This window comes from Micromesistius poutassou (genome assembly GCF_964030765.1).
Source record: "Micromesistius poutassou genome assembly, chromosome: 3".
Lineage (NCBI taxonomy): Eukaryota > Metazoa > Chordata > Actinopteri > Gadiformes > Gadidae > Micromesistius > Micromesistius poutassou.
Window position 1 is genome coordinate 2,694,629 of NC_140273.1, and position 13,221 is coordinate 2,707,849.

Below are 13,221 nucleotides of genomic sequence, written 5' to 3' on the forward strand. Positions count from 1 at the left end.
TACAAGGACCTACATGGTCCTACAAGGAAGCAAGTGGAGTATATTCTTATCAGCAAGGTGAAGGTCCAACGACCCTCCGATGAAGCCTTATGAGAAATGGCTCACTCACTAAATAGGCTACTGCGCAGTGCTATTGTTGGCGATATGACAATGTGGACAATGTGTGTTTATTGTGTGAAAGACTTGGATAAATATATCAAGGCCAATAAACATGTTTACTACAGTGAAGAACATAACAGGTCAGATCAGAACATAATATTAGTATAACTAAGCATGTGATTGTGATTTACACGCTTTAGTATCAAAGTGGGTTCAGTTGATGTTTTAGAAATGTCAAAATGGAAAGAAAATGCTATTTTAAAATGATTTATTTGAATTTGATTATTATTATTATATTATTATTATTATTATTATTATTTAAATATTATATTTTATTCTTTCTATTTTATTTATTTTTATATTTTAATTAATTGTACAAAATTCACAAGTCACAACACACACACGCACACACACGCACACACACACACCCACGCACCCCCTCCAGCGGCCGTCAGCGGGACATCCCATCAGCAGATACAGGAAGTGGACGAGCAGACGAGTATCGTTGTTGTTTTGCGGACCGACGGTCGCAGACCGAAGCCCCCCCGCTGGTTAGTCCTACTGGTTCTCCATGTGGAGGGTCGACCATGGACAACGACTCGGGTAAACCATAAACACGACACTAGTATCAGTTTCGTATGATTGATGAACGTCAGGAGCGGTTCTCGTTCTGCTCTCTGGAGCGGAACGCATGTCTGGGTTCTGCGTAAAGTACGCAATGTTTCCACTGATTACCTGTATGTTGTTAAAGTACTAGTTTAAGTACAAGTAAAGGGTTAAAATACTAGTAAAGGGTATAACGCGGTGCAGGATGTATTTCCAGGAGAACCTGTTGCTGCTCGGTCGGCCCAGATGGGTTCATGTGTGACTAACTCTTCATGGAGGAAATGAAAGGCAGGTTTATGTACAGACGATGGGAATGATTAACCAGACGGGACGAGACCGTGATGCTGATATAAGAATTCGAACCGTCACGATGTTCTAAACATTACCTGGATCTTCTGAACATCTGAGTGGGGCAACATGTCCACATCAGGGAGTGTCTTCTCCTGCTCTGACTAATCAGACATGTCTTCTCAGGTGGTGGTAATGCTCTTTTCCTAAGGGTGTGATTATCACCATGATGTTTTGTAAAAGCAAGGACTTATACTTACTTAAATAATCAATTTCCATGTTTGAAATTGAAAAGGTTTTGCCCATATGTATGTATGTATGTATGTCCACTATGGCCCCCATTGCACTGATCATCTCTGGATGAGTGGATCCCCCACTCTGCGTTCCTTCTCCAGATTTCTTCCTTGCTAATTAAGGGAGTTCTCTCTTGCCCTCTGGGGGGGCTAGGGTCAGGGGGGGTCATACTGTACCTGTGATTAAGGGCTATACAAGGCGGCATGTGGCTCAGGAGGTAGAGCGGGTTGACTGTGAACCGGAAGGTCACTAGTTCGATCCCCGGCTCCCCCTAGCTGAGTGTCGAGGTGTCCCTGAGCGAGATGCCTCACCCTGACTGCTCCTGACGAGCTGGCTGTCGCCCTGCGTGGCTGACGCCGTCAGTGTGTGAAGGTGTGCATGAATGGGTGAATGTGAGGCGATATTGTGAAGCACTTTGAGTGGCCACTGATTAGAAAAGCTCTATATAAATGCAGTCCATTCACCACTTACCATTTATACAAATACAATACAATATAATTGAATTGAACTGTTCTCCGTTCAGTGTTCTACACGGACCACAGCAGGCCCAGTAACCCTCTGCTGGACCAGCTGCCCAGCTACCAGTCCCTGTTGTACCGCCGGAAGCCAACCAATGGGGGCTCCAAGCGCAGGACCAGCTCCAGGAACCGCATGGGGTCTGCGGGCAGCGGGAGGTGGGGTGGCACCACGGTGGCCCACCAAGAGGAGAAGACCAAGACCCTGGAGAGACCGGTCCGAGAGCTGCCCAGGACCATGTCGGAGAAACGCAGAGACAGGTAGGACCCCCTGGACGCTATGTTGGAACTGAGAGTTATATTCAGAACATTGGAAAACATGATGTTATCATGACATCACTGCGTCCTTAAATGAATTATTGCTAGGCCGACATCTGATCCTTGATGGCATGTGGCTCAGGAGGTAGAGCGGGTCGGCTGGTAACGGGAAGGTTGCTAGTTCGATCCCCGGCTCCTCCTAGCTGAGTGTCGATGTGTCCCTGAGTGAGATGCCTCACCCTGACTGCTCCTGACCAGCTGGCTGTCGCCCTGCGTGATTGACACAGCCGTCAATGTGTGTATGAATGCGTGAATGTTAGGAAATATTGTAAATGCTATATAAATGCAGTCCATTCACAAGAATAATTTAAAATAATCGAAATGCCACTAAACTAGCATTGGTGAAGTGGTGCCACTAAAATTAGTGACAGAGTGGATTCAAGTATTTTACTTACAATTCTGCATGGAACCCCTTGGTTTTAATACAGTATGAAAATACAGTATAAAATACACACTATTTGTCTGACGGCGCATGTTATATAGTAGAAATTAGACTGATCAAGTTTAAATAAAGTAAATCAACTGATGGTCAACTTGAACATTTTTGAACAAGGTGAACATTTTTCCATTCTCACCCCCGTGTGTGTGTGTGTGTGTGTGTGTGTGTGTGTGTGTGTGTGTGTGTGTGTGTGTGTGTGTGTGTGTGTGTGTGTGTGTGTGTGTGTGTGTGTGTGTGTGTGTGTGTGTGTGTGTGTGTGTGTGTGTGCAGAGAGCAGCGTATGGAGCAGGACCGGGAGCTGAGCAGCTGGAGGCAGCGGAGGCGGAGCCTCCACCGGTCGCTGAAGAGGCTGAGGGCGGACCTCCAGGAGAGGCTGAGCTCCCTGGTGCTGTGGAGGGGAGACATCCACCTCATAGAGGGTGAGACAGGCTGTGGAGTGGAGACATCCACCTCATAGAGGGTGTGGAGGGGCGACATCCACCTCATAGAGGGTGAGACAGGCTACTGAGAGGGGAGACAGGCCTCATAGAGGGTGAGACAGGGTGTGAAGGGGAGACATCCACCTCATAGAGGGTGAGACAGGCTGTGGAGTGGAGATATCCACCTCATAGAGGGTGAGACAGGCTACTGAGAGGGGAGACAGGCCTCATAGAGGGTGAGACAGGGTGTGGAGGGGAGACATCCACCTCATAGAGGGTGTGGAGAGGCGACATCCACCTCATAGAGGGTGAGCTAGGGGGCTGGGAGTGGAGACATCCACCTCATAGAGGGTGAGACAGGCTACTGGGAGGGGAGACATCCACCTCATAGAGGGTGAGACAGGGGGCTTGGAGGGGGATGACTGCTATCGATTGGACCGAGAACTGTAGTTAACAGCGATTGTTCTGTGACCAATCATCAAATAATAATAATAATCCCACATCACACTTTGGATAAAAGCGTCTGATGAATGCCCTAAATGTAAATGTATTAAGCTTTACTCATCTTCAATAATATCTCTTTCTCTTTCTCTTTCTCTTTCTCTTTCTCTTTCTCTTTCTCTTTCTCTTTCTCTCTGTCTCCGTTTCTCTCTGTCTCTCTCTCTCATTCCCGTTCATAAGGAATGTTTGGAACGGGGATCCTCTCCTACTTCTCCTTTCTGCGCTTCCTGGTTCTGCTCAACTTGGTCATCTTCCTGTTGATGTTCAGCTTTGTCATGCTGCCCATCATCATCGCCCCACACGCGGCGGGCAACATCACCTACAACCAGGCGGACGGTCAGAAGACATTCTGTTTTTACACACTCTCAGACTTGACTCTAAACCGATAATGCGGTTGAAAAAAAGTGTTTTAAAGCTTGATAAATAAATTCAGCTGTTAAATGGGGCGGCACATGGCTGAGGAGGTAGAGCGGGTGACGTTCCCGGTTGGTAACCAGAAGGTTGCTAGTTCGATCCCCGGCTCCTCCTAGCGGAGTGTCGAGGTGTCACTGAGCAAGACGCCTCATTCACACCGCCGTTGGTGTGTGAATGTGTGCATGAATGGGTGAATGTGAGGCAGTATTGTACAGCGCTTTGAGTGGCCATTTATTATTTAACATAACTGAATTGTGAATGATGGAAAACAATTGTGTTCTTACAATTTCCAAGCACAATAATGAGCTTGTAATAACAATGACATTCTATGTGCGGCTACATAGCTTATCATTCACGAGCCAGGCTTGTGAGGAGGTAACTTATTGTTCAGTTGTGTTGTCTTGTGATTGGCTGACAGGCAGTGCATGCAGTGTGTATCCCAACAGTGCACGACGAGGCCTCGTCATCTTCCACGAGCACATCACAGACCTGCTCTCAGGCGGGGTAAACACTCACACTACTCTGTTACGTTTTGATTGTGTAACATCCACCATGAAGGGATGGCTGGACCCCGCCCACCTCCCCACACCCCTCTTACGCACTTATTGTATGTTTTACGTCCTTGCACTTAAACATAGTACTAAGCATCGTGTAGCATCTTATCCTAGCTATCTGTGTCGTATACTGGGAAGGGGTTAACCTAGTGATTGTTAGTGCTTGGCACTTGGTTCTGAACATCCTTACTGTACCCACAGAGATATGTTGTTGTTTCTCCTTCTTCTGACAAATGGACTTATTGTGAATCACTCTGGATACAAGCATCTGCTAAATTACCTAAATGTAAATTTGATTACTTCATGTGTCTGGCTCTCTCGTGACCTGCAGGGCTTCTTGGAGCAGACCTATCTGTTTTACGGCTACTACAAGGTGCACACCATTCGCTTCCCACGGTTGACCTACAACCTGCCCCTGGCCTACCTCCTGGTGACGGTGGCCTACCTCTGCCTCAGCCTCGTGTGGATCGTTAAAAGGTAATGAAGTAACAAAGTGTTTAATGTACTCCTTCGTTGGTGTATCCGCCCTGCCCGACGTGGTCGCTCTCCTCATCCAGGTCAGCCACCGGCTTCAAGAGGAATCTCATCCAGGACGAGGATCGCTTCCAGAGCTTCTGCAACAAGATCTTCGCCGGCTGGGACTTCTGCATCACCGACGAGAATGCAGCGCGACTCAAGAGGAGCAGCCTGCTGTACGAGCTCAAGGTCAGTTCACTACTGGCTCCAGGTCAGCTGAAGGTCAGTTCATTCTGGCTCCAGGTCAGTCTACTACTGGCTCCAGGTCAGTTCACTACTGGCTCCAGTTAAGTTCACTACTGGCTCCAGGTCCGTCTACTACTGGCTCCAGGTCAGTTCACTACTGGCTGATGTTTTATTTTCTCTCTTTGTGTTCCAGACGGATCTGGAGGAGGAGAGGATCAAGCAGAAGATCGCCGACCGAAGCCGTAAGGAGAAGTGTCGGATCTACGCCATTCGGCTGATCCTCAACATCTTCGTCATCGGCGTCCTGGCAGCCTGCTTCTACAGCATCTACCGGGCCACCATCTTCTCCCAGAAGGCCCAGAAGGTACTCAGAAGAACCACCAGAGGCATCTGGGTCATGGAACAATGTACATTTACATTTACATTTAGGGCATTTAGCAGACGCTTTTATCCAAAGCGACTTACAATAAGTCCATTAGTCATAAGAAGAGAAACAACAATATATCACTGTCGGTACAGTAAGGATGTTCATAGAACGAAGTGCAAGTACAAATAATCTATAAACTAACCCATTCCCCGTAAACAGCAGTGATAGCTAGCTAATGCAGATGCTTCACAATTAAGTACTATGAATAAATACAACGTGGGGCTCCCGGGTGGCGCACTGGGCTGAGGCGCATATCATATATTAGGCAAAGTCCTAATCGCAGGATCGAATCCGGCCTGGGTCATTTACTGCATGTCTTCCCCTCTGTCTTCCACACTTTCTGCTCTGTCTCTCTCTATAATAAAAATGCAAAAAATAAATCTTTAATAAATACAACGTACAGTCAGCACGTACATTAAGTGCCGTGACGTACAACATACAATAGTGGGAGGGGGAGACTGGATGGCAGTGTAGCCATCAAAGCATGCGTTGCATGGTTCATATCTTTGATTTATACTAATACATTATTTTAAAGATTCAAATATTAAAACATTTAACAAAAACATGTTACAAATTTACTCATACATACATTTACATTTTATAGTTTTAAATTTAGCAGACGCTTTTATCCAAAGCGACTTACATTAAGTACAATTGTCCGAAGAAAGAAGGGAAACACATTTTATGAGTAATAATTTACTTTATTACATTGAAGAATATGATAGTTAATGTCCAAAGCATTTTTCAAAGGTTTTGTTGAAGGGGGAGGGTTTCTTTGACAGCTGTTCTGTTGGGCCGTCCTGCAGGAGAACTTCCTGGTGGACCTCATCTATGAGTACCTGCCCTCCATCGTCATCACCCTGGCCAACTTCATCACCCCGCTGCTCTTCTCCCTCATCATCAACTTCGAGGACTACTCCCCTGCCTTTGAGATCCGCTTCACCCTGATGAGGTAGGTCGACTCACTGTGTACCGTGAGACCCTCATCCACACAACTCCATGGATAAACAGAGTATTCACATACAAGACACATCTTTTCAATCCAATTCAATTCAATGTTATTTGTGTAGCCCTTAATCACAGCAGTCACATTACAGTCTCAAAGGGCTCAACAGGCCGTATATTTATGACACCGCCCTGACCCCAGACCCTAGCCCCCCAGAGGGCAAGAAAAAACTCCCTTAATTCGAAAGGAAGAAATCTTCCCTCCTTCAGATTGGGGGATTCCTCCTTCAGAGGGGGGGGGGTCCCACTGCAACACACTAAAACAGAAAGAATAATGAATAAGAAAGGGAAAGTGAATCCAAAATGTGTAGACTACTGCTAATTTAGTAACAACACAAACAAACACGCATCGATTCAATCAGAAACAGAAACGTTCACATGATCAGACAGACACTGACACACATCGTCCACCTACACAGCTTTTAGCTCTTAGAGCTTTTAGCTCTGTTGGTGGACAGGAAGTGGAACCAGTGCCACACACACTCTACACAGGAAACGGTTGCCAACTGCTCTGAAAGAGGGATTGAAAGCAAAATAAAAACTCTAGATTAGTCTAACAGATATGAACATCCTATCTCTACCACATCAACGACACACTGAAACTCCCCTGGTCCCGTAGTGAACGACAACATGAACTCAAGATAAGATAAGATAAGATAAGATAATCCTTTATCAGTCCCACAGTGGGGAAATGTGCAGGGTTACAGCAGCAAAGAGAATAGTGCAAAGAACAGAACAGACCTAAACCTGGTCTCCTCCTCGTCTTCTGTCTGGTCTTTGTCTCCTCTCCAGGTGTGTGTTTATGCGTCTGACCAGCATCGGAGTGCTGCTCTTCTCCCTGTGGTCTCAGATTACGCGCTGTAAGGATGGCCCATGTGTGTGCGGCTACAACCACCTGCTCTACTCGGTGAGTGCTTCCTCTGGCCTCACGCAGTAAAGAGAAGGGCGAACCACGCCCCCCCACCAGGGTTAAGATAAGATAACTAAAGATAACTAAAATATTCGCTCTTTGATGCATGTCTACAGTGGGTTGGTTTGAACCTTCCAAATACACAGTTGCACTTTTTCTATTCTTAACATACATGTAATTCAAAATATATATATGTTTGCATTATTGCATTATTGCATGCTGCATGTTGAACCACTCATGTTACAAATATTATGTTGCTTAAGTAAACCGTATCCAAAGATAACTGTCAACTGAAAACTCTAAATCAGAGAGTTTATAGTTAGGGTCATGACTCAAAAACGTTGTCGGTCCGTTCTCAGAGTCTCTCTCTTTTCCAGTGCTGGGAGACGAGAGTGGGCCAGGAGATGTACAAACTCACTGTGTTCGACTTCATCATCATTGCTGCTGTCACCATCTTCGTGGAGTTTCCCAGGAAGTAAGTTCTCTTAATGTTCAACATAAAAGTCCAACCAGGTGTCTAATCCTCAAAGTGAACCATTAAGGACTCCATTAGGTAAACAGCAGCGCATTGAGTTTGTGTGTGTAACAGATTGGGGCGGTGTGTGGCTCAGGAGGTATAGCAGGTTGGCTGGTAACCTGAAGGTTGCTAGTTCGATCCCCGGCTCCTCCTAGCTGAGTGTCGAGGTGTCCCTGAGCCAGACGCCTCACCCTGACTGCTCCTGAAGAGCTGGCCGTTGCCTTGCGTGGCTGACTCCGCCGTCGGTCTGTGAATGGATGGGTGAATGTGAGGCGATATTGTAAAGCGCTTTGAGTGGCCAATGGTTAGAAAAGTGATGTATAAATGCAGTCTATTTACCATTAGGTTCGGACTTGTTATTACATTTTTTACCTTTTTATCTTCAAGTTTTTCTAGATCCATCCAAGCCGATGTTTAGTTTGCGTCGATGTTAACGTTAAGTTATTTTAGTTCAAGTTCTTTTATTAGTCAAATGCCCAACATATCAGGCAAAGCAGTCATAGCTGGCAATGCGATTTTTGTATAACAATGCAAAAAAAATAATATATATATAGTATAAGAAGTAGTGCTGTCAGTTAAACATTTAAACATTAAATATTTGAATCGTTTGACAGCACTAATAAGAAGATAAAAAGAGTAACAAGGTACAGTGCAATTAAGAACCAAACACCACACAGCACTCGTTCCTCTGTAACCCGCCTCCTCTCCCCCAGGCTGATCGTGAACTACTGTGGCTGCGGCCTGGTGAAGTGGTGGGGCCAGCAGGAGTTCGCCATCCCGCAGAACGTCCTGGAGATCGTCTACGGCCAGACCATCTGCTGGATTGGCACCTTCTACTGCCCCCTGCTGCCCGCCATCTGCACCATTAAGTACTTCTTCATCTTCTACATCAAGAAGGTAAGGCTATGGTTGGAGTCCGACGGGACTTATTAAAGGGGTGATATTATGCCACCAGGTGTGAGCGTGATAAGCTGTTACAAACCGTTTGAAAATCTGTCTTTTCCTGTAACCATCATACATCTAGGTGGACACGCTCACTTGTGATGTCACTAAAACACAGGAAAAGGCAGATTTTCCAATGGCTTGTAACGGCTAATAACACTCACACCTGGCATAATATCACCCCTTTAATGTATTTACTTTACCTTTATGGATCATTAGAAATAATTAAATAGCTGTAAAATAGATGCAACTCATGACACGGCAAGTAGTCACTAAGGCACTACAGTTACCTCATGATAAGAACAAACCACCAAGTGTATACTTTTTTACATTTGTGATAATTGATGCCAATATAATGAGTAGGGTATGATGTCTCTAAGACCAGACCCCCCCTCGTCATGAGGCTAATGCTCCCTCCTCCCCGCTAGGTGTCCCTGGTCAACAACTGCCGCCCGGCCACCCGTCCGTTCCGGGCGTCCAGCTCCAACTTCTTCTTCCTGGTGGTTCTCCTGATCGGCCTGGTTTTAGCCTGTCTGCCCGTCATGGTCGGCGTCGCCCAGTGAGTCATGACCTCTCTGTCCCGTCCGTGTTCTCAAAGCCTTTCATTTTAGACGGGTTCCTAGTTGTCTCTTACATTTAGGGTTGCATTCAGGGCGTTTAGCCGACGCTTTTATCCAGAGTGACTTACAATAAGTACATTTGCTAGAAGAAAAAGAAGCGACAATATATCTCTGTCGGTAGAGTAAGGATGTTCATAGAACCAAGTGCCAAGCACTAACAATCGCTAGGTTAACCCATCCACCGTACAAAACAAAGATTGCTAAGATAAGATGCTACACAATGCTACTATTTACTGTCTCTTCAGTTCTCTCAGGATGACTCATGAATGGTCCCCAAACCCTGTTGTATCTGAAGCTTCCTTTCGAACCTAGAACAATTTGCTGTGCATTTTTCAAGGAAGTGCAAGAGATAAACAAAGCTATTAAAACTTTAAGCTTTTGTGGTAAAGCATCTTGAAGATTTTTGTTTCAGTCGGAAATTAGAAAAGTGAAACGCAAAATATATCAAGAATAGGAAATATATAAGGAAATGTGCTGGCCCATAAGGGGTATATTATTTTTGATAGTACGAGGCTGAAATAATTAGATTCGACTTAATTTCAATGATATTAAGGATTCTCAGATCACATCCATTTTTCATTTAGCAACATCATGTTTCTCCCAGATATAGCTCAGAATTGAATGCATTTTTCGTTGCATGTCTTGTCCTTTCTCCATATTCCTTACACCGCTACTCCTTACACCGCGTCAACACTGTACACGTCCGTTGATGGATGACGGAGGGCGTGTCTGACGTATGGGTAACACGATCCGATTGGCCGACGGATCCGTCGCTGCCTGAAAAGTTGAAAATTTTTCGCAACTTTTTGACTCAGGCAACGGAGCCAACCGAACGGACGGACCCACAATGCATTTCGAGAGCGCCCCATGCAAAGTCAATGAGATCCGTCGACGGATGTGTACAGTGTGAACGCGGTGTTACCCTGTGTTGAGATGTACTGACTCCCCGTGTCCTCAGGATCAGCTGCTCCCAGGCCTGCGGTCCGTTCGTGAACTACACCGTGTCCTGGGAGGTTCTGCCGCGGACCATCTCCCTGCTGCCCAACGAGGTCCTGCGCTCTGTGCTCTTCGGCCTCGCCTCCGAGGCCGTCGCCGTCTCTCTCTTCGTCATCACGTGGTGCGTGTCGCTGTTCCCGTTCACAGCTCCTGAGCCTTGGGCCATGAGCCATGACCTAGGAACCATGAGTCAATTGAATTGCTCACCAGCTTCCGCAAAAGACTCAAGACTCACCTGTTCAGAGTTCACCCGGACTCTGCATAGCCTTCCCCCCTTAACCCCTCACACCCCTCTTACACATTTATTGTATGTTGTACGTCCTGGCACTTAATGTACATACTTAACCTAGTGATTGTTAGTGCTTAGCACTTGGTTCTATGAAAATCCTAACTGTACCAACAGCGACATATTGTTGTTTCTCTTTCTTCTGACAAATGTATTTATTGTGAAACGCTTTGGATAAAAGCGTCTGCTAAACACCCTGAATATAAATGTAATGATTGGAGCAGTTAAGTAAGTCTTTGGTTATTAAATCAACTGATGTTTTTCCTGTATCTCTCCTTCTATTCAGTGTGGCCATGTTCTATGTCATTGCCTTGGCCGGAGCTCACAAGAGAGTCATCAACCAGCTCCGGGAGCAGCTGGTCATGGTACGTAGCACAATAACTATCATCTCTGTTTACATATACCTGTTTGACCTATTTAATTAAATAGTGGCGCCATGTGGCTCAGGAGGTGGAGCGCATTGGCTGGTAACCAGAAGGTTGCTAGGTCGATCCCCGGCTCCTCTTTGCTGGGTGTCGAGGTGTCCCTGAGCGAGACGCCTCACCCTGACTGCTCCTGACGAGCTGGCTGTCGCCCTGCATGGTTGACTCTGCCGTTGGTGGGTGAATGTGTGCATGAATGGGTGAATGTGAGGCAATATTTTACGGCGCTTTGAGTGGCCACTGGTTAGAACAGCGCTGTAGCGATGCAGTCCGTTTACCATTAAATTGAAGGTTGATTGCCAAATAGATGATCTTAGGAGAACGTTAACCCTTCGTCTGTCTCTGGTCGACCAGGAGGGGCGAGACAAGCGGTTCCTGATCCAGAAGCTTTGCCAGGCCCAGAGGCTGACCCCTGCCCGGCCCTCGGTCCCCCCGGGGGTCCCCCAACCCTTGGCGCGGGGCAGCAGGGACGGCAGCACGGGCAGCAGGAGCAGCTGGGGCAGCCCCAGCTACCACACCAGCTTTTCCACCAACCACAGCGACGCCATGTTCCTGGCCCATGCTCCCCCACATGGGTCCACCCACGTCTAGTATGAACCGGGGCTGTGACCTTTGACCTTCATCAGTGGGGTCAAGATGGAGCCACTGGAGCTCAAGCTTGTGAATCTTTGGACTAAAGATGGAAAAATAATGGGGGAAAACAAGATGTCTGCCTTCTGTGCCTGTGTGTGTGTGTGTGTGTGTGTGTGTGTGTGTGTGTGTGTGTGTGTGTGTGTGTGTGTGTGTGTGTGTGTGTGTGTGTGTGTGTGTGTGTGTGTGTGTGTGTGTGTGTGTGTCCTCTACATTTTCCTTCCAGGAAGGACTTTTATATGATGGAAAAACTCCTTCTACTTCTCAATATTAACTTTTGTATTACTATAGGTGTTTTATTTGCATTGTAAATGTCTTTTTTGGTATTAACTAAGCTATGAGGAGAGCTGACACTTCTAGACTAAGGTGTGCTGTTACTTTATTTCAGCAATGGGATACAACATTATATTTGGTGTTTTACAGATTTTTGGATCTGAATGCTTTACTTTTTGCCCAATAAAGTAATTTGGTCATGTTTTCCAAAGTACGATGCTGAATTTGAAGCCATGAACCTTCCTATCCTTCAGGGGGCGCGGCAGTAGGGCTACTGCGCCCTCCACTCCTTTAGGGAGCACTGCTGTCATGAACATGAATGAATATATGGCCAGAGCAGAATCTATTGTTAATCTGTTAAATGGAATGGATAAATAAAGTCAGCCCAACTAAAGTACTGGTTGGGGATTATTGATATGAAGATACCAGAAAAATCATGTCAGTTGAATGTGTTTTATTGTATCGACTTCCGATGAGATACATGAGTGAAATAGTGCAAATAACGATACAAAAATAACACATAAGGATACGCTTACAACAAAAAAATACAGCTCCCGAAATTAATTAAAATTTCGGGATTAATTAATTAAATTAATAAAAATATATATATAATATATATTTTAAAAATTACGAAGTTCAATTTGGTTTGTTTGTGGTGTGGCAACGGCACCCTTTGTTGTTGTGGCAGCTCGGGTTTCTTCGTGTGGCAGCTCGGGTTTCTTCGTGTGGCAGCTCGGGTTTCTGACGTTTTACGTCACTGTCGACGTTCATCGACTAATTTGACCGAAGTCAAAGAAGCAGAAGGAGAAGACGACGTGATGCACCTGTAAGCATTTAGCGTCTTTATATAGTAGGCCTATTTGTATTTTTCAAGTTTATATCCATCGTCTGGCTGATGGGCATATGTTTTGCGAAGTGCCTATCTTGCTAACTTACATGTGTTTTTCAAAGCATACCGTTTTTCTTCAAGTTTGCCGCCGTTAATCCGTTTTAACACTTTTCTAAATGTCCGTTTTTCCACGAGGTCTCCGCCATCACCTCCAA

At 45.8% G+C, this 13,221-nt stretch overlaps 1 protein-coding gene across 1 annotated transcript; it reads left to right on the forward strand.

The window, feature by feature from the left end:
* The first annotated feature begins 595 nt into the window (after positions 1–595).
* On the forward strand, positions 596–12,491 carry tmc7 (transmembrane channel like 7). The gene is made up of 16 exons (XM_084466261.1): positions 596–702; positions 1,811–2,063; positions 2,830–2,978; positions 3,660–3,815; positions 4,312–4,397; positions 4,779–4,924; positions 5,005–5,152; positions 5,343–5,513; positions 6,383–6,528; positions 7,374–7,488; positions 7,869–7,966; positions 8,722–8,905; positions 9,379–9,509; positions 10,529–10,687; positions 11,139–11,217; positions 11,629–12,491. The coding sequence occupies exons 1-16, from the start codon at positions 687–689 to the stop codon at positions 11,863–11,865; spliced, it is 2,274 nt and encodes a 757-aa protein (XP_084322387.1). The 5' UTR covers positions 596–686; the 3' UTR covers positions 11,866–12,491.
* The last annotated feature ends 730 nt before the right edge of the window (positions 12,492–13,221 follow it).